Below are 27,164 nucleotides of genomic sequence, written 5' to 3' on the forward strand. Positions count from 1 at the left end.
GTGTGTGTGTGTGTGTGTGTGTGTGTGTGTGTGTACTCACCTAATTGTGTCTGCAGGATCGAGCATTGACTCTCGGATCCCGCCTTTCTAGCCATCGGTTGTTTACAGCAATGACTCCTGTCCCATTTCCCTATCATACCTGGTTTTAAAATTATGAATAGTATTTGCTTCCACAACCTGTTCCTGAAGTGCATTCCATTTTCCCACTACTCTCACGCTAAAAGAAAACTTCCTAACATCTCTGACTCGTCTGAGTTTCAAGCTTCCATCCATGTCCCCTCGTTCTGTTACCCCGGTCCACAGGATTACGTGTACAGCGTGCTGTCCATCCAGCCACCAGCGCCCTAAGGTGTGGTGTTGACAGTGCCAGAGGGAAGAGTGAAAGGGCCAGGAGGAATGGCTGGCACTCCAATCTTGGCTTACTTGTGGCAGAAGGTCAAGCAATGTGTTTACGAGTCGTGTGTCTGTGAACCACAACTGCCTCTCACTTGTTACGGCCTCAACAGTTAGATATTAAGGAATTTTTTAATAAATTGTGTGTTATGAATGAATTGGAACCAGCGAAGCGGAATTAGCATTTAAGATTAGGAAGTGGTTATCAGATCACTGTACAGTGTTATCAGATCACTGTACAGTGTTATCAGATCACTGTACAGTGTTATCAGATCACTGTACAGCGTTATCAGATCCCGGCGCCGGTGAGAAACAAAATGGGCAGTTTCTTTCACCCCTGATACCCCTGTTATCTAGCAATAAATTGGTACCTGGGAGTTAGCCAGCTGTTACGGGCTGCTTCCTGTGTGTGTGTGTGTGTGCGCGTGAAAAAAAGTTAGATAGTAGGTAGTAACAGTTGGTTGATTGACAGTTGAAAGCCGGGCCGAAAGAGCAGAGCTCAACCCCCGCAAGCACAACTAGGTGAATACTAAACTCTTCTAGATTTTATACACTGAAGTTCTACAAATCATCCGGCTAAGCCTCGTGGCGCCACGAGGTCACAATTCTCATGGAAACAACCTGATGGAACTGGACACCTTATCACTGACAAGTCAAAGAAATGTTAAGACATTTGGGGAGAGGAACGTGAGACTAACGGGAGAGTGATAAAGGACAAGATAACACTATGGGAAGATAACCCCTGAGATAAATAAATAATAAATAAATAAATAAATGTTTATTTAGGTAAGGTACATACATACAAGAGATTTTACAAAGTTTGTTGGATTAATAGATAGAGCTAGTACATACAATGCCTATAGTCACTATTACGCAAAGCGTTTTGGGGAAGTCTGTTGCACGAGAAGTTGACAACATGCCCACTCCTGGAATTCCATAGTAATAAAGAAATGTAAAATACTAGAAGGACGAGCGCTCAGTGTAGCGTAGAGAGAAAGCTTAGACACGGGCCAGATACACTTAGATCAGTGGACACAGCTTCACTGCCCACGGGAGGTAGTAAAGCATTGACTAATCACCGGTCGCACTAACATCACACACAATTCAAGTTTTCGAAGGAGTAATTAGGATTCAAACCTCCAGTTTTATGGAGAACAATGAACTTCACGACGCAGGTCAACATGGAGTTAGAGCAAGAAGATCCTGGCTTTGGCAACAGCGGCATAACGATATAATGATGGGATAACTAGCGCCAATTGGGTGCTTTGAAGAATTATGAAACATACATTACTTCAAGGAAATATTGTTGTAAATTGTTCCTCCCGTAAGTATGTTACAAGGTAAATTATCTCTGCAGAATAGGGAGCAGAGGTGCCATAGGCACAATCACAGAACACTGTATATAAACATCAGAGGTCCGCGGTTGTTCAACGTCCTCCCAGCGACTATAAGAAATATTGCCGGAACAACCGTGGACATCTTCAAGAGGAAACTAGATTTATTCCTCCAAGGAGTGCCGGACCAACCGGGCTGTGGTGGGTATGTGGGCCTGCGGGCCGCTCCAAGCAACAGCCTGGTGGACCAAACTCTCACAAGTCAAGCCTGGCCTCGGGCCGGGCTTGGGGAGTAGAAAAACTCCCAGAACCCCATCAACCAGGTATCTTCCAGGTATCAAGCAGAACGCTTCATGCGTTTAGTAGATGTTTCAGGAGAGGTGAGGAATCTTGTACAAACTTGAGACGCAGGAGGGTTGCGACACCTCTGGCGGGAACACTTACTATAATGAGAAGACATTGAGGCCGTGTGGGGCGGCCCCGCGCTCCCCTTCTCATGTGTGTCCAAGACTTGCTAGTGACAGACAGTGTATTCGTGAAGGCTGGGCATGAAGGTGCTCGGGGCGGGGGAGCCACAAACATACACACACGTGGCTGTGTATGCGCTAGGTGTATGATGGCGGTCAATAATGCCATCATGATAATAACCTTTTGGAAATTATACTTTATAGCGCGGCTTATAATTATAGTGAGGAGGAGGAGGAGGAGGAGGAGGAGGAGGAGGAGGAGGAGGAGGAGGAGGAGGTGGTAACGGGAACTTTCCCTTCCTGGAGCGGCGTGACGTCACCCTGGGACCCACCAAAGATTAGGCCATCGGCGTCCCTTACCGCAGCCACGGGGCCCCTGTCGCAGCCACGGGGCCCCTGTCGCAGCCACGGGGCCCCTGTCGCAGCCACGGGGCCCCTGTCGCAGCCACGGGGCCCCTGTCGCAGCCACGGGGCCCCTGTCGCAGCCACGGGGCCCCTGTCGCAGCCACGGGGCCCCTGTCGCAGCCACGGGGCCCCTGTCGCAGCCACGGGGCCCCTGTCGCAGCCACGGGGCCCCTGTCGCAGCCACGGGGCCCCTGTCGCAGCCACGGGGTCCCTGTCGCAGCCACGGGGTCCCTGTCGCAGCCACGGGGCCCCTGTCGTAGCCACGGGGCCCCTGTCGCAGCCACGGGGCCCCTGTCGTAGCCACGGGGCCCCTGTCGCAGCCACGGGGTCCCTGTCGCAGCCACGGGGCCCCTGTCGCAGCCACGGGGCCCCTGTCGCAGCCACGGGGTCCCTGTCGCAGCCACGGGGTCCCTGTCGTAGCCACAGGGTCCCTGTCGCAGCCACGGGGCCCCTGTCGTAGCCACGGGGCCCCTGTCGCAGCCACGGGGCCCCTGTCGCAGCCACGGGGCCCCTGTCGCAGCCACGGGGCCCCTGTCGCAGCCACGGGTCCCCTGTCGCAGCCACGGGGCCCCTGTCGCAGCCACGGGGCCCCTGTCGCAGCCACGGGGCCCCTGTCGCAGCCACGGGGTCACTGTCGCAGCCACGGGGTCCCTGTCGCAGCCACGGGGTCCCTGTCGTAGCCACGGGGTCCCTGTCGCAGCCACGGGGTCCCTGTCGCAGGCACGGGGTCCCTGTCGCAGCCACGGGGTCCCTGTCGCAGCCACGGGGTCCCTGTCGCAGCCACGGGGCCCCTGTCGTAGCCACGGGGCCCCTGTCGTAGCCACGGGGCCCCTGTCGCAGCCACGGGGCCCCTGTCGTAGCCACGGGGCCCCTGTCGCAGCCACGGGGCCCCTGTCGTAGCCACGGGGCCCCTGTCGCAGGCACCGGGCCCCTGTCGCAGCCACGGGGCCCCTGTCGCAGCCACGGGGCCCCTGTCGTAGCCACGGGGCCCCTGTCGCAGGCACCGGGCCCCTGTCGCAGCCACGGGGCCCCTGTCGCAGCCACGGGGCCCCTGTCGCAGGCACGGGGCCCCTGTCGCAGGCACGAGGCCCCTGTCGCAGCCACGGGGCCCCTGTCGTAGCCACGGGGTCCCTGTCGTAGCCACGGGGCTCCTGTCGTAGCCACGGGGCTCCTGTCGCAGCCACGGGGCCCCTGTCGCGGCCACGGGGCCCCTGTCGCAGCCACGGGGCCCCCTTTCGCGGCCACGGGGTCCCTTATCGCGGCCACGGGGCCCCTGTCGCGGCCACGGGGGCCCTGGGTGTTGGAGGAACATGGGTGGTGATGGCGCACATAGGGTAAGGTAGTTAAGCAAAGTGTTGGGGCCGGACAAATATAGACTCGCTCCCAATACTCCGGCTCCCGACCACTCCGCTGATAACAACTATCAGCCATCGTCAGAGTGGAGCCCAGGGGAAAGTGCAAGTCTCAGGCGAGGTAAAGGCTGAACGATTATCATAGATAACCTTCTTTTAGCACTCAGATCACTCGTAGACAAAGTCAGGCGTGTTTTAGTGATCAATATCTCACTGAAAGCTGTAAATAATAATAATGGTATTAATCATTAGTTTACAGCGTCAATGGTGTTAAAACCTGAAAATAAAAGCATTGACGACAGTTTCGATTTGTTATCCTATAGATTGGGTTGACCAGGGATCATTGTTATCCTATTGTTGGGATCGTTGTTATCCTATAGATTGGGTTGACCAGGGATCATTGTTATCCTATTGTTGGGATCGTTGTTATCCTATAGATTGGTTAGACCAGACCACACACTAGAAGGTGAAGGGACGACGACGTTTCGGTCCGTCCTGGACCATTCTCAAGTCGATTGTGAATGGTCCAGGATGGACCGAAACGTCGTCGTCCCTTCACCTTCTAGTGTGTGGTCTGGTCAAACTGCTACAGCCACGTTATTGTGACTCATCGCCTGCCTATAGATTGGTCTTCTAAAATCATGTTTCTTACCTCTGGTCATCACAGACGACGTGTTTACCACTGTGCTCTCACAGCCATCACTGACCCTCACCCCTGGCTTTGTCATCACAGACGACGTGTTTACCACTGTGCTCTCACAGCCAACACTGACCCTCACCCCTGGCTTTGTCATCACAGACGACGTGTTTACCACTGTGCTCTCACAGCCATCACTGACCCTCACCCCTGGCTTTGTCATCACAGACGACGTGTTTACCACTGTGCTCTCACAGCCATCACTGACCCTCACCCCTGGCTTTGTCATCACAGACGACGTGTTTACCACTGTGCTCTCACAGCCATCACTGACCCTCACCCCTGGCTTTGTCATCACAGACGACGTGTTTACCACTGTGCTCTCACAGCCATCACTGACCCTCACCCCTGGCTTTGTCATCACAGACGACGTGTTTACCACTGTACTCTCACAGCCAACACTGACCCTCACCCCTGGCTTTGTTGCTGGCGATATTAATCTTTCTCAGTACATAGATAAATGCTGTAATATCCTACCTTGAGGTTACCTTGAGGAGCTTCCGGGTCTAAGCGTCCCCGCGGCCCGGTCGTCGACCAGGCCTCCTGGTTGCTGGACTGGTCAACCAGGCTGTTAGACGCGGCTGCTCGCAGCCTGACGTATGACGTATCCTAGTTAACAGATGTGATCTGACAGGTTTATTCCCCCCCCCCCCTAGGCTCTCTTTCTTTAACTTTTCTTGCTGTCTCTTTACTCTATTTCACTTCATTTTCCTCGCCATTTGGTCTTCTGTTGGTTTTCTTATTCATTACTTCTACATTTTTCTTAATTTCACATTTATGTTATATTTTATTCTTATTGTCATTCTTGAAGCATTTCTTATATCTATTCCTAGACTTGTTATCTTATCGGTCGTCTCAGCCTCCTCGCCCAGTATGTCACTCTCTTGCCCAATATATTTGACTCTCACCCACATGTTGACGACGGTCCAAGACGGCCAGAAGAGTCCTCAGTTCTTATATTTTCAACCGTGTGGAGTTGGGTGTTGAGCCCCGCTGATGTGAGTGTGTTATGGGGGTCTTGTGCTATTCATCTACTACACTCTCCACGTCATAATGTTGTAGTGAACCTCACACTTTTTTCTAGTAGGGGTGAGTGCCGGGTCTCACTTGTTACCCCATCACCCCCCACCTCTTGCAAGGTGGGTGGGGGGGGGTTAACGACCCTCCCCCACCCCCACACCACCACCTCACCTACCCATATTGAGACTCCTGTCCATACTTGACACTTGAGTTTATTTGGGAACTTCAAAACTCAATAGCTGCCGCCACACCAGAGAGGCGGGGATGCAGTTCCTCTTGGAAATCGTAATTTTCACTAAAAAAAGATATCCTGATGCCTGTATACTTCTGTATCTATTCTAGCTGTAATGATAGATATATCGGAAGTCCCATCATGACTTTCATCATAAGTATGTTGGAACATAAGAGATGAATCGTTTAAAACTGGTTGTTCCTTATGCAGACGATGAGTCACAATAACGGGGCTGGAGTATGTTGACCAGACCACACACTAGAAAGTGAAGGGACGACGACGTTTCGGTCCGTCCTGGACCATTCTCAAGTTGATTAAAACTGTTTGTTCCTTGAACCCTAGTTCTCTGGCCTTAGAGAACACTCCCACTCACTCCACCGTACCTTCGTTGGGGTCTGACTTTGAAATTATAAATAAATGGAGTTGTTCCTTTGATCTTTGATAAATGGAATCATAAACAACTTCGTCTTGTGTTGAAGAATCACGACTTGTCTGTGTAACAGCGCCCCGGGGGGGGGGGGAGGACCTTCCTGACTATGTACTAACACTATTCTCCTCGTCCACAGCGCCCCGGGGGGGGGGGAGGAGGGACCTTCCTCACTATGTACTAACAGTGTTCTGGTCCACAGTGCCCGGGGGGGGGGGGGGACCTTCCTCACTATGTACTAACAGTGTTCTGGTCCACAGTGCCCTGGGGGGGGGGGACCTTCCTCACTATGTACTAACAGTGTTCTGTTCCACAGCACCACGGGGGGGGGATCACCATGTACTAACACTATTCTCTTGGTCCACAGCGCCCCGGGCCTCACTATGTACTAACACTATTCTCCTCGTCCACAGCGCCCCGGGCCTCACTATGTACTAACACTATTCTCTTGGTCCACAGCGCCCCGGGCCTCACCATGTACTAACACTATTCTCTTGGTCCACAGCGCCCCGGGCCTCACTATGTACTAACACTATTCTCTTGGTCCACAGCGCCCCGGGCCTCACCATGTACTAACACTATTCTCTTGGTCCACAGCGCCCCGGGCCTCACTATGTACTAACACTATTCTCTTGGTCCACAGCGCCCCGGGCCTCACCATGTACTAACACTATTCTCCTGGTCCACAGCGCCCCGGGCCTCACTATGTACTAACACTATTCTCCTGGTCCACAGCGCCCCGGGCCTCACTATGTACTAACACTATTCTCTTGGTCCACAGCGCCGCAGGAGGGGACCTTCAGACTCTCCTGGACGAAGACATGGTACCATATGAACGAGACGTCATCAGCTTCACGCGACAGCTCCTCGAGGGACTCGTGTTCATCCACGACCGCAACATCGTTCATCTGGACATTAAGGTAAGAGTCTTGTGAACTTAATGATTGCACTTCCATCGTTTTACAATGTTATAAAGAAATACTGAGACAAACAGCTTTCCACACAGCAGTAAGCGCTGGCCTCAGGCGAGGTGGCGTCAACTGCCTCAGGCCACAACTCTCGAAATCGTGAACAGGTAAACAAACATATATAGCAGTCTTGTGGGATCCCAACCCAAGCTGGTTGTGTATGGTCTCCGTGGCGACACAGTGGCCGACATGTCTCCTGGCAGTTTGAACTATACGGTCTTATTAAATTCAGTGTCTGACAATATATAAGATCAAATTTAAGATAATCTTTTTGGAGTGGTTGGTACATGGGGGGCGTCGCTCCCTGCAGGTGAGCGCTCGATCCCACTAGACCCTAGTGGTTGGGAACCATTCCTTCCCTCCGTCCTAACCCAGATCCTTGTCCTCATACCCCTTGCAAGTGCTCAACCCGTTCTCGCACTTGCTTATAGTCACTATTTGCTTATTAAGAAGTGCATATGTGACATACTATTTTATTGTGAATATTTGAGTTTAACTTGAAAAGCTGAATAGAAAACACCGACCTAACCTAACCTTCCTAGTATGTTAAGATAAACATCTAATTGCTTCTTAATTACAATTAATACTTAACCTATACCAATATTGATATTACAGTTTTATAAAAATAATAAAACAAAACCAAAATATTTAAATAAATTGTAAAGTAACTCAGGATATTGACAAATATTGTATAAAATCTCTCTTGTTTAATAAAACTGAAAAAGAAATTCCTAATACGAAAACTGGTGTTTAGCAATTTTTAAGAAGAGTTTATACCTTAAAAACAAAATATAACTTGGCATATACCACATATGTACTTATTAATCAGCCAAATAGTGACTATAAGCATTAGTCATATATGTACTGTCTTGTGCGAGAGCGAGTTGAAGTGTTACATAGTCGTACTGGCGTAACGACTTCTCCAGGTCGTTACTGACCTACCTGACAACACGTACCGTGTATATGAGGCCCGCTGCTCTATCTCATGACTTTCTCAGTCACTCTCATGGGTAGGTGGGGGGGGGGGGGGGAGTACCAATGGCCTCAGTGATGTCATCAGCCATGCTCAGATAAGTATTTATTGATTTATATACAAGAAGGCACATTGGGTTTATGGGAGTACACATCAGTGATGTTTATACATTGTTGTAAAGGGGTGATGACCTCTCTACTACCAGCACGGGTGATGACCTCTCTACTACCACCACGGGTGATGACCTCTCTACTACCACCACGGGTGATGACCCCTCTACTACCAGCACGGGTGATGACCCTCTCCTACCACCACGGGTGATGACCCTCTCCTACCACCACGGGTGATGACCCTCCCCTACCACCACGGGTGATGACCCCTCCCCTACCACCACGGGTGATGACCCTCCCCTACCACCACGGGTGATGACCCCTCTACTACCACCACGGTGATGACCCTCTACTACCACCACGGGTGATGACCCTCCCCTACCACCACGGGTGATGACCCCTCCCCTACCACCACGGGTGATGACCCTCCCCTACCACCACGGGTGATGACCCCTCCCCTACCACCACGGGTGATGACCCCTCTCCTACCACCACGGGTGATGACCCTCCCCTACCACCACGGGTGATGACCCCTCTACTACCAGCACGGGTGATGACCCTCTCCTACCACCACGGGTGATGACCTCTCTACTACCACCACGGGTGATGACCCCTCTACTACCAGCACGGGTGATGACCTCTCTACTACCACCACGGGTGATGACCCTTCTACTACCACCACGGGTGATGACCTCTCTACTACCACCACGGGTGATGACCCCTCTACTACCAGCACGGGTGATGACCCTCTACTACCACCACGGGTGATGACCCTCTCCTACCACCACGGGTGATGACCCCTCTACTACCACCACGGGTGATGACCCTCTCCTACCACCACGGGTGATGACCCCTCTACTACCACCACGGGTGATGACCCTCCCCTACCACCACGGGTGATGACCCTCTCCTACCACCACGGGTGATGACCCCTCTACTACCACCACGGGTGATGACCCTCCCCTACCACCACGGGTGATGACCCTCTCCTACCACCACGGGTGATGACCCTCTACTACCACCACGGGTGATGACCCTCTCCTACCACCACGGGTGATGACCTCTCTCCTACCACCACGGGTGATGACCTCTCTCCTACCACCACGGGTGATGACCCTCTCCTACCACCACGGGTGATGACCCTCTCCTACCACCACGGGTGATGACCCCTCTACTACCACCACGGGTGATGACCCTCCCCTACCACCACGGGTGATGACCCTCTCCTACCACCACGGGTGATGACCCTCTACTACCACCACGGGTGATGACCCTCTCCTACCACCACGGGTGATGACCCTCTACTACCACCACGGGTGATGACCTCTCTCCTACCACCACGGGTGATGACCTCTCTACTACCAGCACGGGTGATGACCCCTCTCCTACCACCACGGGTGATGACCTCTCTACTACCAGCACGGGTGATGACCCCTCTCCTACCACCACGGGTGATGACCCCTCTCCTACCACCACGGGTGATGACCCCTCTACTACCACCACGGTGATGACCCCTCTCCTACCACCACGGGTGATGACCCCTCTCCTACCACCACGGGTGATGACCCCTCTACTACCACCACGGGTGATGACCCCTCTCCTACCACCCCGGGTTATGACCTCTCTACTACCACCACGGGTGATGACCCCTCTACTACCACCACGGGTGATGACCCCTCTCCTACCACCACGGGTGATGACCCCTCTACTACCACCACGGGTGATGACCCCTCTCCTACCACCCCGGGTGATGACCCCTCTACTACCACCACGGTGATGACCCCTCTCCTACCACCACGGGTGATGACCCCTCTCCTACCACCACGGGTGATGACCCCTCTACTACCACCACGGGTGATGACCCCTCTCCTACCACCCCGGGTGATGACCTCTCTACTACCACCACGGGTGATGACCCCTCTACTACCACCACGGGTGATGACCCCTCTACTACCACCACGGGTGATGACCCTCCCCTACCACCACGGGTGATGACCCTCTACTACCACCACGGGTGATGACCCTCCCCTACCACCACGGGTGATGACCCTTCTACTACCACCACGGGTGATGACCCCTCTACTACCACCACGGGTGATGACCCCTCTACTACCACCACGGGTGATGACCCCTCTACTACCACCACGGGTGATGACCCTCCCCTACCACCACGGGTGATGACCCTCTACTACCACCACGGGTGATGACCCTTCTACTACCACCACGGGTGATGACCCCTCTACTACCACCACGGGTGATGACCCTTCTACTACCACCACGGGTGATGACCCCTCTACTACCACCACGGGTGATGACCCCTCTACTACCACCACGGGTGATGACCCTTCTACTACCACCACGGGTGATGACCCCTCTACTTCCACCACGGGTGATGACCCCTCTACTACCACCACGGGTGATGACCTCTCTACTACCACCACGGGTGATGACCCCTCTCCTACCACCCCGGGTGATGACCTCTCTACTACCACCACGGGTGATGACCCCTCTACTACCACCACGGGTGATGACCCCTCTACTACCACCACGGGTGATGACCCCTCTCCTACCACCACGGGTGATGACCCCTCTACTACCACCACGGGTGATGACCCCTCTACTACCACCACGGGTGATGACCCTTCTACTACCACCACGGGTGATGACCCCTCTACTACCACCACGGGTGATGACCCCTCTACTACCACCACGGGTGATGACCCTTCTACTACCACCACGGGTGATGACCCCTCTACTTCCACCACGGGTGATGACCCCTCTACTACCACCACGGGTGATGACCTCTCTACTACCACCACGGGTGATGACCCCTCTCCTACCACCCCGGGTGATGACCTCTCTACTACCACCACGGGTGATGACCCCTCTACTACCACCACGGGTGATGACCCCTCTACTACCACCACGGGTGATGACCCCTCTCCTACCACCACGGGTGATGACCCCTCTACTACAACCACGGGTGATGACCCCTCTACTACCACCACGGGTGATGACCCCTCTACTACCACCACGGGTGATGACCCTTCTACTACCACCACGGGTGATGACCCCTCTACTACCACCACGGGTGATGACCCCTCTACTACCACCACGGGTGATGACCCTCTACTACCACCACGGGTGATGACCCTCTACTACCACCACGGGTGATGACCCTCCCCTACCACCACGGGTGATGACCCTCTCCTACCACCACGGGTGATGACCCCTCTCCTACCACCACGGGTGATGACCCTCTCCTACCACCACGGGTGATGACCCTCTCCTACCACCACGGGTGATGACCCCTCTACTACCACCACTGGTGATGACCCCTCTACTACCACCACGGGTGATGACCCTCTCCTACCACCACGGGTGATGACCCCTCTACTACCACCACGGGTGATGACCCTCTCCTACCACCACGGGTGATGACCCCTCTCCTACCACCACGGGTGATGACCCTCTCCTACCACCACGGGTGATGACCCTCCCCTACCACCACGGGTGATGACCTCTCTACTACCACCACGGGTGATGACCTCTCTACTACCACCACGGGTGATGACCCTCTACTACCACCACGGGTGATGACCCCTCTACTACCACCACGGGTGATGACCCCTCTACTACCACCACGGGTGATGACCCCTCTCCTACCACCACGGGTGATGACCCCTCTCCTACCACCACGGGTGATGACCCCTCTACTACCACCACGGGTGATGACCCCTCTCCTACCACCACGGGTGATGACCCCTCTACTACCACCACGGGTGATGACCCCTCTCCTACCACCACGGGTGATGACCTCTCTACTACCAGCACGGGTGATGACCCCTCTACTACCAGCACGGGTGATGACCCCTCTCCTACCACCACGGGTGATGACCTCTCTACTACCACCACGGGTGATGACCTCTCTACTACCAGCACGGGTGATGACCCCTCTCCTACCACCACGGGTGATGACCCCTCTACTACCACCACGGGTGATGACCCTCTACTACCACCACGGGTGATGACCCCTCTACTACCACCACGGGTGATGACCCCTCTCCTACCACCACGGGTGATGACCTCTCTACTACCAGCACGGGTGATGACCCCTCTACTACCAGCACGGGTGATGACCCCTCTACTACCACCACGGGTGATGACCCCCTCTACTACCACCACGGGTGATGACCCCTCTACTACCACCACGGGTGATGACCTCTCTCCTACCACCACGGGTGATGACCCCTCTACTACCACCACGGGTGATGACCCCTCTACTACCACCACGGGTGATGACCCCTCTACTACCACCACGGGTGATGACTCCTCTACTACCAGCACGGGTGATGACCCTCTACTACCACCACGGGTGATGACCCCTCTACTACCACCACGGGTGATGACCCCTCTACTACCACCACGGGTGATGACCCCTCTACTACCACCACGGGTGATGACCCCACTACTACCACCACGGGTGATGACCCTCTACTACCACCATGGGTGATGACCCCTCTCCTACCACCACGGGTGATGACCCCTCTCCTACCACCACGGGTGATGACCCTCTACTACCACCACGGGTGATGACCCCTCTACTACCACCACGGGTGATGACCCCTCTACTACCACCACGGGTGATGACCCCTCTACTACCACCACGGGTGATGACCCCTCTACTACCACCACGGGTGATGACCCCTCTACTACCACCACGGGTGATGACCCCTCTACTACCACCACGGGTGATGACCCCTCTACTACCACCACGGGTGATGACCCCTCTACTACCACCACGGGTGATGACCTCTCTACTACCACCACGGGTGATGACCCCTCTACTACCACCACGGGTGATGACCCCTCTACTACCACCACGGGTGATGACCCCTCTACTACCACCACGGGTGATGACCCTCTACTACCACCACGGGTGATGACCCCTCTACTACCACCACGGGTGATGACCCCTCTCCTACCACCACGGGTGATGACCTCTCTACTACCAGCACGGGTGATGACCCCTCTACTACCAGCACGGGTGATGACCCCTCTACTACCACCACGGGTGATGACCCCCTCTACTACCACCACGGGTGATGACCCCTCTACTACCACCACGGGTGATGACCTCTCTCCTACCACCACGGGTGATGACCCCTCTACTACCACCACGGGTGATGACCCCTCTACTACCACCACGGGTGATGACCCCTCTACTACCACCACGGGTGATGACTCCTCTACTACCAGCACGGGTGATGACCCTCTACTACCACCACGGGTGATGACCCCTCTACTACCACCACGGGTGATGACCCCTCTACTACCACCACGGGTGATGACCCCTCTACTACCACCACGGGTGATGACCCCACTACTACCACCACGGGTGATGACCCTCTACTACCACCATGGGTGATGACCCCTCTCCTACCACCACGGGTGATGACCCCTCTCCTACCACCACGGGTGATGACCCTCTACTACCACCACGGGTGATGACCCCTCTACTACCACCACGGGTGATGACCCCTCTACTACCACCACGGGTGATGACCCCTCTACTACCACCACGGGTGATGACCCCTCTACTACCACCACGGGTGATGACCCCTCTACTACCACCACGGGTGATGACCCCTCTACTACCACCACGGGTGATGACCCCTCTACTACCACCACGGGTGATGACCCCTCTACTACCACCACGGGTGATGACCAGCTCCTCTTGTTCACAACTTCCAAAAACAGAATTAACAGATTAGAGTTGGGATGAAATATACTTTTTATTATACCATATATGACCACCATGACGTCGTGTTCCACACCTGCACTACCATGACGTCGTGTTCCACACCTGCACTACCATGACGTCATGTTCCACACCTGCACTACCATGACGTCGTGTTCCACACCTGCACTACCATGACGTCTTGTTCCACACCTGCACTACCATGACGCCATGTTCCACACCTGCACTACCATGACGTCATGTTCCACACCTGCACTACCATGACGTCGTGTTCCACACCTGCACTACCATGACGTCATGTTCCACACCTGCACTACCATGACGTCGTGTTCCACACCTGCACTACCATGACGTCATGTTCCACACCTGCACTACCATGACGTCGTGTTCCACACCTGCACTACCATGACGTCTTGTTCCACACCTGCACTACCATGACGCCATGTTCCACACCTGCACTACCATGACGTCATGTTCCACACCTGCACTACCATGACGTCATGTTCCACACCTGCACTTCCATGACGTCTTGTTCCACACCTGCACTACCATGACGCCATGTTCCACACCTGCACTACCATGACGTCATGTTCCACACCTGCACTACCATGACGTCATGTTCCACACCTGCACTACCATGACGTCATGTTCCACACCTGCACTACCTTGACGTCATGTTCCACACCTGCACTACCATGACGTCATGTTCCACACCTGCACTACCATGACGTCATGTTCCACACCTGCACTACCATGACGTCATGTTCCACACCTGCACTACCATGACGTCATGTTCCACACCTGCACTACCATGACGTCGTGTTCCACACCTGCACTACCATGACGTCATGTTCCACACCTGCACTACCATGACGTCTTGTTCCACACCTGCACTACCATGACGCCATGTTCCACACCTGCACTACCATGACGTCATGTTCCACACCTGCACTACCATGACGTCGTGTTCCACACCTGCACTACCATGACGTCGTGTTCCACACCTGCACTACCATGACGTCATGTTCCACACCTGCACTACCATGACGTCATGTTCCACACCTGCACTACCATGACGTCATGTTCCACACCTGCACTACCATGACGTCTTGTTCCACACCTGCACTACCATGACGCCATGTTCCACACCTGCACTACCATGACGTCATGTTCCACACCTGCACTACCATGACGTCATGTTCCACACCTGCACTACCATGACGTCATGTTCCACACCTGCACTACCATGACGTCATGTTCCACACCTGCACTACCATGACGTCATGTTCCACACCTGCACTACCATGACGTCATGTTCCACACCTGCACTACCATGACGTCATGTTCCACACCTGCACTACCATGACGTCATGTTCCACACCTGCACTACCATGACGTCGTGTTCCACACCTGCACTACCATGACGTCATGTTCCACACCTGCACTACCATGACGTCTTGTTCCACACCTGCACTACCATGACGCCATGTTCCACACCTGCACTACCATGACGTCATGTTCCACACCTGCACTACCATGACGTCATGTTCCACACCTGCACTACCATGACGTCGTGTTCCACACCTGCACTACCATGACGTCGTGTTCCACACCTGCACTACTATGACGTCATGTTCCACACCTGCACTACCATGACGTCATGTTCCACACCTGCACTACCATGACGTCATGTTCCACACCTGCACTACCATGACGTCATGTTCCACACCTGCACTACCATGACGTCTTGTTCCACACCTGCACTACCATGACGTCGTGTTCCACACCTGCACTACCATGACGTCATGTTCCACACCTGCACTACCATGACGTCATGTTCCACACCTGCACTACCATGACGTCATGTTCCACACCTGCACTACCATGACGTCATGCTCCACACCTGCACTACCATGACGTCATGTTCCACACCTGCACTACCATGACGTCTTGTTCCACACCTGCACTACCATGACGTCATGTTCCACACCACTGATGGCTCCGCTACCATGAGCACCATACTGTGTCCCTGGACTGAACCTGTTGGGCAGTGTTCACGGTGTACAGCATCTTCCCCACAACACTGACGGCTGGGTGTTCATGAACATTATACTCGGGTTTTAGTTTTAAAATGCAATTTTTTGTGTGTGTGCAAGAAATTAAGATATACACCTTGACCCTCTTGACCCATAGTTAAGTGCTCAGACGGTCATAGAGTAGAGAGACTTGCTTGTTCCCGACCACTGTGTGGGTGATGGTGCCTCTGTTACACTGCCCTCTAGTGGAGGCTCCTTTGTTTGTGCATCACTTGAGTACTCACTTAGTTGTATTCACCAAGTTGTGCTTGCGGGGGGTTGAGCTTTGGCTCTTTGGTCCCGCCTCTCAACTGTCAATCAACTGGTGTTCAGGTTCCTGAGCCTACTGGGCTCTGTCATATCTACACTTGAATTTGTGTATGGAGTCAGCCTCCACCACATCACTTCCTAGTGCATTCCATTTGTTAACTACTCTGACACTGAAAAAGTTCTTTCTAACGTCTCTGTGGCTCATTTGGGTACTCAGTTTCCACCTGTGTCCCCTTGTTCGCGTCCCTCCCGTGTTAAACAGTTTATCTTTATCTACCATTCTACCTTGAGTGATAGCCTCTGGATGATGCTAGATAACTACGGAATGTGTATGGAGGCGGGATATCTCAGCTACCAAGAGACAGAAGTTTTACATGTATACTGTGACGGGTCGGTGGTGGAAGATGGCAGGGTAGAGTATGGTGTCCTCATACACTCAGTATAGAACTCTGGACAGGAAATGTTAACTTCGAATTAGTAACTGTATTTCATCACCTAGGCTGACCTGAAGGCCATTCTGGCTGGTTTGGAGGAAGTTTGTCAAGATGAAAAAGATGTTTTTGTATTTGTCGATAGTCGAGGAGCACTCGACTCATTGTACAGTCGACATCGTTCATGTCCATAGTTGAGGATTGTAGGAAAAGGATCATTTATATACAGCTAAAAAGTCACAAAGTGAAATTCATGAGGATTCATCTCATGTTGGAATATTACTGAACGAGCAATTGTCTATTTCAATTCTATATACAAATGGAGGCAAACATTATACTGGCTTCTCGTACTGCGTCAGTATACGACGTCCCTCTTGGCTTCTTGTACTGCGTCAGTGTACGTCCCTCTTGGCTTCTTGTACTGCGTCAGTGTACGTCCCTCTTGGCTTCTTGTACTGCGTCAGTGTACGTCCCTCTTGGCACTTGTCTGCGTCTCAGACGTACCCACCCCCCCACCACCTCCGCATCAGGGCATAAACGGTTTTCCTTTAATCTTTCTAAATAAGTTTATAACATAGATAATAACGAATAGTTTCTTTAAGGCAAGACAGTCGTAAAATTATGCGAGACATATTGCCTCTTATCTATTGGCAAATACGGTTGTGCAGTCTTCTAAGTTGTCCAAATCAGCTGACAGTCTTTGACACCTACGTTGTGCTGTGACTGTGCTGTTCAGTTCTGTGTCAGCGGGTAATGTACAGACTGTGCAGCAGGACGTGCACTTCGCCGTGTCATTCGTGTAAGTCATGAATAGAACCGGTCCCGTGGCTGGCCCCTTGTGTGGTAGCTGGCCCCTTGTGTGGTAGCTGGACACTTCATACCTCCGGCCTGGCTGATGCCTCTCCGTTAACGGTTACCCGTTAACGGTTACCCGTTAAGGGTTACCCGTTAAGGGTTACCCGTTAAGGGTTACCCGTTAAGGATTACCCGTTATTTATCTCCAGAAAGCTCATTTTAAGTTATCTCAATACACGTATATTTGGGGGGACCTGCTGCATGGGTAACAGCTTCTCCGAATCAACCTACCCTGGCTGTGCGCCCTGGTGAGGCCACTCCAGACCGACAACCAGAGGGCGGCTCCATAGTCTCCTGAGACTGATGGATGCCTACTATTATTATATTTATAGTGTTTTATCAGTGTTGTGGCCACAGTGTAGGGCAGGTGTGGGCCGCCATCAGTGTTGTGGCCACAGTGTAGGGCTGGTGTGGCCCGCCATCAGTGTTGTGGCCACAGTGTAGGGCTGGTGTGGGCCGCCATCAGTGTTGTGGCCACAGTGTAGGGCTGGTGTGGCCCGCCATCAGTGTTGTGGCCACAGTGTAGGGCTGGTGTGGCCCGCCATCAGTGTTGTGGCCACAGTGTAGGGCTGGTGTGGGCCGCCATCAGTGTTGTGGCCACAGTGTAGGGCTGGTGTGGGCTGCCATCAGTGTTGTAGCCACAGTGTAGGGCTGGTGTGGGCCGCCATCAGTGTTGTGGCCACAGTGTAGGGCTGGTGTGGGCCGCCATCAGTGTTGTAGCCCACAGTGTAGGGCTGGTGTGGGCCGCCATCAGTGTTGTGGCCACAGTGTAGGGCTGGTGTGTGCCGCCATCAGTGTTGTAGCCTACAGTGTAGGGCTGGTGTGGGCCGCCATCAGTGTTGTGGCCACAGTGTAGGGCTGGTGTGGGCCGCCATCAGTGTTGTAGCCACAGTGTAGGGCTGGTGTGGGCCGCCATCAGTGTTGTAGCCACAGTGTAGGGCTGGTGTGGGCCGCCATCAGTGTTGTAGCCACAGTGTAGGGCTGGTGTGGGCCGCCATCAGTGTTGTAGCCACAGTGTAGGGCGGGTGTGGCCCGCCATCAGTGTTGTGGCCACAGTGTAGGACTGGTGTGGGCCACCGTCAGTGTTGTGGCCACAGTGTAGGGCGGGTGTGGCCCGCCATCAGTGTTGTAGCCACAGTGTAGGGCGGGTGTGGCCCGCCATCAGTGTTGTGGCCACAGTGTAGGGCTGGTGTGGGCCGCCATCAGTGTTGTAGCCACAGTGTAGGGCTGGTGTGGGCCGCCATCAGTGTTGTGGCCACAGTGTAGGGCTGGTGTGGGCCGCCATCAGTGTTGGGCTGGTGTGGGCCGCCATCAGTGTTGTAGCCACAGTGTAGGGCTGGTGTGGCCCGCCATCAGTGTTGTGGCCACAGTGTAGGACTGGTGTGGGCCACCGTCAGTGTTGTGGCCACAGTGTAGGGCGGGTGTGGCCCGCCATCAGTGTTGTAGCCAGTAGTAGGGATGACACGCCACAGACGATATTTTTTTTTCAGGCCAAATATCGTCTGTAGCGTGTCAGGGTTTTCAGGCCAAATATCGTGTGTAGCGTGTCAGGGTTTTCAGATCAAAATATCGTGTGTAGCGTGTCAGGGTTTTCAGGCGAATTTGGGGAGTCACAGATTTGGAAGTAAGGATTTCTTATAATGAAAAATAATGCCATACGAGTTTGTTAAAGTTCTTATGAGAAAAATAATTTCCAAGACATAGAAGTTTGTTAAGGCCTTATGGGACAAATTAAAGTAACGTATATAGCTCTTTAGGGCTTCCAGGAGAACTCTACGGACATGTTTTACATGTTTTCAACTTACAAAATCTGTCTGTGTAAGCCATAGTTTTCATGTAAATTTAGAAAATCACCTGTGTAAGTCATTGTTTTCAGGGTTTCGTACCTCACACCCCCCTCCCTCCCCCCTTACCTCGCAATCTGTCGCGTCACCTTTATTTACTTTACGCCCGGCCAGCCAGACCTCTTATCTTATCTTCTCCATAATAATATCTCAACCGTCCCTCCTCTCTCTCTCTCTCTCCTTTCATTCAGTTCAGTTCAACTATTTTCCAACATCGTATGTTTGCTCCTTTTCATTAAGCAAGTCAGTTTAACACAAATAAATCATGTTAGTAAGCATGTTCTAGCTCACGTTCCCCCACCTTAGTCCCCTGTCGTATAATGAATACTATCATTCCAATCCCTCTAAAATTTAAAAATAATCATATTTCAAACGTAGTTCAATACAGTAATTTAGTTACCAAGCTCCAGCGCTTGTCCTCCGCCTTAGCTCTCTCTCGTATCTTCGTTAGTATCAGTCCAATTTCCCTGAAATTTTTACCCTCTGTATTTCAGGCTCCGTAAATAAAATCAAGTCAGTTATCGAGCTCCAGCTCTCGTCTCCGCCTTAGTTCTCCTTCGTATCTTTGTAAATAACCCATCAATTTCCCTAAAATTAAAAGCAGACATACTTCAAAGTTAGTAAATAAGATCAAGTCAGTTACTGAGCTCCAGCTCTCGTCCCCCACCCTCTTCCACCCTCAAGTCTTTGTAAATAAACCATCAATTTCCCCGAAATTTTTACCCTCTGTATTTCAGACATAGTAAATATAATGAAAACAATTATAAAACTCTAGCTCTTGTCCTCTGTCCAAGCTCACTTTTGTAAATTCATTACTCTCAGTCCAAATCACCCAACTACATTTTCAGACATAGTAAATAAAAACCAGTTCAGTTATCAAGTTTCAACTCTTGTGCCCCAGCTTAGTTCATTTTGTACAAGTTCTTTATTTCCAACTATATCACATGAGATTTAAGATCACCTTATTTCTAACGTAGTAAAATTAATCAGGGCATTAACCAAGCTACATTTCCTCTGTCTTAGATCATCAGACATAATTATATCCGACCAAGTTCCTCTCCAGCCTATCTGTTTATCAGAATAATTACATTACCCTCCCCTCCCCAACGTACCCAAACCTTCAATAATCGTACTGTATTTGCATATTTTCTCTATATTCAGCTATGTTCTTCACTTTTTGTCCATGTTTTCTGTGTTCATTCCATGTTCTACAAATGTTCACAGTCCCATTCAGTTCATATTTTCACAAGTATCTCCATTTTTTCTGTAATCTTTCTCTTAGTCTCATTATGTTCTCTACAAATTCTAGTCATATTTTCCATGTTTTCATGTTCATCACATGTTCTCTTTACAACTTTTATACTCAATATTCATGCTAACTTCCATATTTTGTGTTCGTTGTCAATATTCATATTCCTCTACAAGTTCATGTTCCTCACAAGATCACTTCGTTTTTCACCTTCACTTACATGTTTTCTACATTCTTTGTCATATTCTCCATGTTCTTCACAAGTCCATTGTTCATTCTTTGTATTCCCTATTCTCCTTATCATGTTTTCATGTTCTCTGTAAGTTCATATTCCCAGCATGTTCACTGTATTCATCAACTTTTCTTACATGTGTTCTTTGCCATGTTCCCCATATGTTCTCTGGGTTTTTCCCCTTACATGTTATCTAACGTTCCTTAACTAAAAAAATCTTTCGCCAATCAACTAAAACATAGTCACTTTCCTCATTTCTCAACTAACTTATTATCCAATCAACCAAAAAATTGTCAAAGGAATCTTTCCAACACTGTTCATAACTAAACTTATTCCCTAGTCATCAGAAAATAACCGTGTTCTTCATGTTTCATTGTCATTTCATAACTAAAAAAATCTTTCGCCAATCAACTAAAACATAGTCACTTTCCTCATTTCTCAACTAAACTTATTATCCAGTCAACTAAAAATAGTCAGAAATAGCCTCGTTCAACACTGTTCTTAACTAAAACAACCTTTCTCTTAGCTAAAAATTGTCAAAGGAAACTTCTTTCAGTACTTTCTTAACAGCCGCTATGTTTCATCAGGAAAAAATTGTCAAAGGAAACTTTCCAAAACTGTTCATAACTAGCTTTTATCCATCGTCAATCTACTAAAAATAATAACTTTCATCATTTCTTAACTAAACTTATTCCCCATTCATCAGAAAATAACCGTGTTCATCATGTTTCATTGTCATTTCATAACTAAAATTATCTGCCAATCATCAGAAAAAGTCATGTTCATCATGTTTTGGCTTTTGCTCAACTAAAAGTATTCATCGGTCAACTAAAAATAGTTACTTCATCATGTTTCCTTGTCATTTCTTAACTAAAATATCACTTCTCTCATCTGAAAATAGTCAGGATTAACCTCATTCAACACCGTTCTTAACTAAAACAGCCGTTCGCTTAGCTAAAAATTGTCAAAGGAATCTTTTCAGCACTGTTCATAACTAACTTTATCCATAGTCAAGTAAGAAAATATAGTCAAAGATATCTATCATCGTCGTTCTTAACTGGCATTATACTTTGTGGAGCACTAAAATAGTCACTGTCGTCATATTTTGTCTTTTTCCTCAACTAAAAGAGTCAAATGTAACTTTTTCAACACTTTCGTAACTAAAATTATATGTCGCTAAGTAAGAAAAAATAGTCAAATGTAACTTTTTCAGCACTTTCGTAAAAATTATATGTCGTTAAGTAAGAAAAATAGTCAAAGGTGCTCTCCGTAACACCAAAGTTACTCTTCGAGATAACAAAAAGACGCTCTCAAACACTCAAAAAAATTTACTCGCATCCTCAAAGTTATTCTCAGAGTCATCAAAAAGTTAATCTCAGTCATCAAATGCTATTCTCTAAGTAGCCTTTCGTTCATCAGAGAAACTTTCTAAGACATCTTCGTTCATTAAAGTTAATCTCAGAGGCATAAAAGTTATTCTCGGAGCTATCAAAATTAATCTCTAAAACAACAAAAGTTAATCTCTGTCATCAAAGTTGATCTGCAAGATATCTTCGAGACATCAAAGTTACTTTTCATTACATCAAAGACGCATTCAAATACTACCCATGTTCTCAGAAGTCATTCTCTAAACCATCAATGTTCTTCTCTAAGACATAAAAGTTATTCTCTATGTCATCAAAAGTTATTCCAAGACAGCAAAAGTCATTCTCAGAGCTATCAAAATTATTCTCGGAGTCATCAAAGGTATTCTCTAACTCACTTTTGGTCATTAAAGTTAATTTCTATGTTATAAAAGTTTGTCTCAGAGACATCTAAAGTTAATCTTAGAGTTATCAAATGTAATCTCTAACTCTCTTTTGTTCATCAAAGTTGATCTCAGAGTTAACAAAGGTAATCTCTAACTCACTCTCGTTCATCAAAGTTGTTTCAAAGACATCAAAGTTATTCAAAGAGCTAACAAAAGTTATTCTCAGAGTCACCTTCGTTCTTCAGAGAAACTTTCCAAAACATCTTTATTCATCAAAGTTATTCTCAGAGGCATAAAAGTCATTCTCAGAGCTATCAAACTTGTTCTCAAAGTCATCAAACTTATTCACAAAGTCATCAAAAGTTAATCTAAGACATCTTCTTTCATCAAAGTTATTTTCAGAGACATCTAAAGTTATTCTCAGAGCTATCAAACTTGTTCTCAGAGTCATCAAATGTTATTCTCGAAGTCATCAAAGTTATTTTCAGAGACATCTAAAGTTAATTTCTATGTTATAAAGTTATTCTCAGAGACATCTAAAGTTAATCTTGGTCATCAAAGTTATTTTCAGAGACATCTAAAGTTAATTTCTATGTTATAAAGTTATTCTCAGAGACATCTAAAGTTATTCTTGGTCATCAAAGTTGTTCTCTAAACATCAATGTTGTTCTCCAAGACATCAAAGATGTTCTCAAAATCATAAAAGTTATTCCCAGAGCTATCAAAGTTAATCTCAGAGTTATCCAAAGATATTCTCATGTCCACAAAAGTTATTCCAAGAGACGTCAAAGTTGTTTCAAAGACATCAAAGTTAATCTCAGAGTTATCCAAAGACATTCTCAGAGACATCTAAAGTTATTCTCTAAGACATCTAAAGTTAATTTCTATGTTATAAAGTTATTCTCAGAGACATCTAAAGTTAATCCATTCATCAAAGACATTCTCTAAGTCCTGAAAGTTATTCTCTATGACAACAAAGTCTTTCTCAGAGCTATCAAAGTTGTTCTCTAAGACATAAAAGTTATTCTCAGAGTCATCAAAGTGATCTCTAATTCACCTTCGTTCTCCCAAAGTTGTTCTCTAAGACACCTTCGTTCATCAAAGAAACTCTCCTTCTTCCATCATGTTATTCTTTAAGACATCTTCAGTCATAAAATTTCTCTCCAAAATGTAACTAGTTCAGCTTTTCATACCAAACCTGCATTTCTGTTAAAACATATTTTCTTAGTTGCTTTACCCTAAAACTGTTCTCTGAACTACACTGTTCAAACCTACGTAACCTATCCTCTCCACCCAATGTTACTTAGTTAACGTAACGTTCCTAAACCTAACTTTACCTATCCTAACATAACTTACCTTACCTTACCTATCCTACCTAACTTTACCTATCTTACCTAACTTAACCTGCATAACCTAAATTTACCTATGTTACCTTACCTTACCTATCTTACCTAACCTAACCTAACTTTACATATGTTACCTTACCTTACCTACCTTTCCTAACTTAACCTGCTTAACCTATCTTACCTATCTTACCTAACTTTACCTATCTTACCTAACTTAACTTTCATAACCTAACTTTACCTATCCTAACATAACTTACCTTACCTTCCCTATCTTACCTAACTTTACCTATCCTATCATAACTTACCTTACCTATCATACCTAACTTAACCAAACTTTACCTATCCTAACTTAACTTACCTAACTTATTCTGCTTAACCTAACTTACCTACATTACCTAACTTAACCTAACTTATTTAACTTATCTTACCTATCCTAACCTAACTTGCTTTACCTAACTTAATCTTACATTCCCAAACTGATGTATCCTAACTTATCTAGTCAAACCAGACATGATCTAACTTACATAAGTATTCCTTCTTGTCTTTTGTGTTTCGTCAATCATTGTCTCATATTCATTTACTCATTTCTTTAGTTAATTTCTCAAGTGGTCACTTATGGATTTCAAGTGCTATTTGTTAGAGATTGGATATTTAAGCATTTCAAAGAATTATAATTTCTCAAATGGTCACTTATGCATTTCAAGTGCTATTTGTTAGAGATTGGATATTTAAGCATTTCAAAGAATTTTTGTTATATATGGGCATTTACTCATTTCAAGGGATAATTTCTCAAATGGACGTTTTTGCATTTCAAGTGTTATTTGTTTAAGATTGGGTGTTTAACCATTTCAAAGGTTTTTGTTATATATGGGAACTTACTCGTTTCAAGGGCCAATTTCTCAAATGGTCATTTTTGCAGATCAAGGGTTATTTGTTAAAGTTCATCAAGTTGCTCATAAGTTGTATTTAGTAGGTTCTATCTTATGTTCTTATTCCCCAACCCCTTAACCTAACCTCTTGTAATCTTAGTGTATTTAGTAGGTTCTATCTTATGTTCTTATTCCCCAACCCTTTAACCTAACCTTTCAGATGTAGTTTTGTTTCTCCTTTGTATATTTTTACCCAAACCTTCTTTCCTTCTTTACTTTGTTTTCACATATAAGTTCATTCTTTATCATAGTAATAATAAAAATTACAATAGTAAAGAATCAGATCTACTAAGACTTGAAATTGAGAAACAAGAGCTCAAGGGAGTGAGAGCATGAAAGAAGAGCAAGGAGAAAGAGAGAGGGGGCGGAAGAGAATGGGACCAAAGAAGAGAGAATGAGAGAGAGTGTGGGCATGGGAGCACTAAGACTTGAATTGAGAAAAAGAAAAACTAAGTGAATGAGAGTGAGGGTGTGAGAATGGGAGCAATAAGACTTGAATTTGAGAAACAAGAGAGCATTTGAGCAAATGAGGGAGAGAGAGGGGGAGGAAGAGAGAGAATAAGGGAGAGAGATAGAAAAGGAGGGTTAGAAGGAGTAGGAGAATCAAAGTAAAGAAGGAAAGAAGGTTTGGGTAAAAATATACAAAGGAGAAACAAAACTACATCTGAAAGGTTAGGTTAAAGGGTTGGGGAATAAGAACATAAGATAGAACCTACTAAATACACTAAGATTACAAGAGGTTAGGTTAAGGGGTTGGGGAATAAGAACATAAGATAGAACCTACTAAATACAACTTATGAGCAACTTGATGAACTTTAACAAATAACCCTTGATCTGCAAAAATGACCATTTGAGAAATTGGCCCTTGAAACGAGTAAGTTCCCATATATAACAAAAACCTTTGAAATGGTTAAACACCCAATCTTAAACAAATAACACTTGAAATGCAAAAACGTCCATTTGAGAAATTATCCCTTGAAATGAGTAAATGCCCATATATAACAAAAATTCTTTGAAATGCTTAAATATCCAATCTCTAACAAATAGCACTTGAAATGCATAAGTGACCATTTGAGAAATTATAATTCTTTGAAATGCTTAAATATCCAATCTCTAACAAATAGCACTTGAAATCCATAAGTGACCACTTGAGAAATTAACTAAAGAAATGAGTAAATGAATATGAGACAATGATTGACGAAACACAAAAGACAAGAAGGAATACTTATGTAAGTTAGATCATGTCTGGTTTGACTAGATAAGTTAGGATACATCAGTTTGGGAATGTAAGATTAAGTTAGGTAAAGCAAGTTAGGTTAGGATAGGTAAGATAAGTTAAATAAGTTAGGTTAAGTTAGGTAATGTAGGTAAGTTAGGTTAAGCAGAATAAGTTAGGTAAGTTAAGTTAGGATAGGTAAAGTTTGGTTAAGTTAGGTATGATAGGTAAGGTAAGTTATGATAGGATAGGTAAAGTTAGGTAAGATAGGGAAGGTAAGGTAAGTTATGTTAGGATAGGTAAAGTTAGGTTATGAAAGTTAAGTTAGGTAAGATAGGTAAAGTTAGGTAAGATAGGTAAGATAGGTTAAGCAGGTTAAGTTAGGAAAGGTAGGTAAGGTAAGGTAACATATGTAAAGTTAGGTTAGGTTAGGTAAGATAGGTAAGGTAAGGTAACATAGGTAAAGTTAGGTTATGCAGGTTAAGTTAGGTAAGATAGGTAAAGTTAGGTAGGATAGGTAAGGTAAGGTAAGTTATGTTAGGATAGGTAAAGTTAGGTTTAGGAACGTTACGTTAACTAAGTAACATTGGGTGGAGAGGATAGGTTACGTAGGTTTGAACAGTGTAGTTCAGAGAACAGTTTTAGGGTAAAGCAACTAAGAAAATATGTTTTAACAGAAATGCAGGTTTGGTATGAAAAGCTGAACTAGTTACATTTTGGAGAGAAATTTTATGACTGAAGATGTCTTAAAGAATAACATGATGGAAGAAGGAGAGTTTCTTTGATGAACGAAGGTGTCTTAGAGAACAACTTTGGGAGAACGAAGGT

At 48.1% G+C, this 27,164-nt stretch overlaps 1 protein-coding gene across 3 annotated transcripts in view; it reads left to right on the plus strand.

The window, feature by feature from the left end:
- The window catches only part of LOC123765541 (uncharacterized), a 347,439-nt gene that overhangs the window by 212,016 nt on the left and 108,259 nt on the right, over positions 1–27,164 (plus strand). For all 3 annotated transcript variants that reach the window (XR_011230044.1, XR_011230045.1, XM_045754194.2), the window contains exon 3: positions 7,109–7,247. Coding sequence is in view for 1 of the 3 variants with exons in the window: in XM_045754194.2 (XP_045610150.2) it covers positions 7,109–7,247 (139 nt within the window). In the remaining 2 variants the exon portion in view is untranslated. The remainder of the gene's footprint in view (positions 1–7,108; positions 7,248–27,164) is intronic.

The sequence above is a fragment of the Procambarus clarkii genome, chromosome 30 (genome assembly GCF_040958095.1).
Source record: "Procambarus clarkii isolate CNS0578487 chromosome 30, FALCON_Pclarkii_2.0, whole genome shotgun sequence".
NCBI classification, from domain to species: Eukaryota; Metazoa; Arthropoda; class Malacostraca; order Decapoda; family Cambaridae; genus Procambarus; species Procambarus clarkii.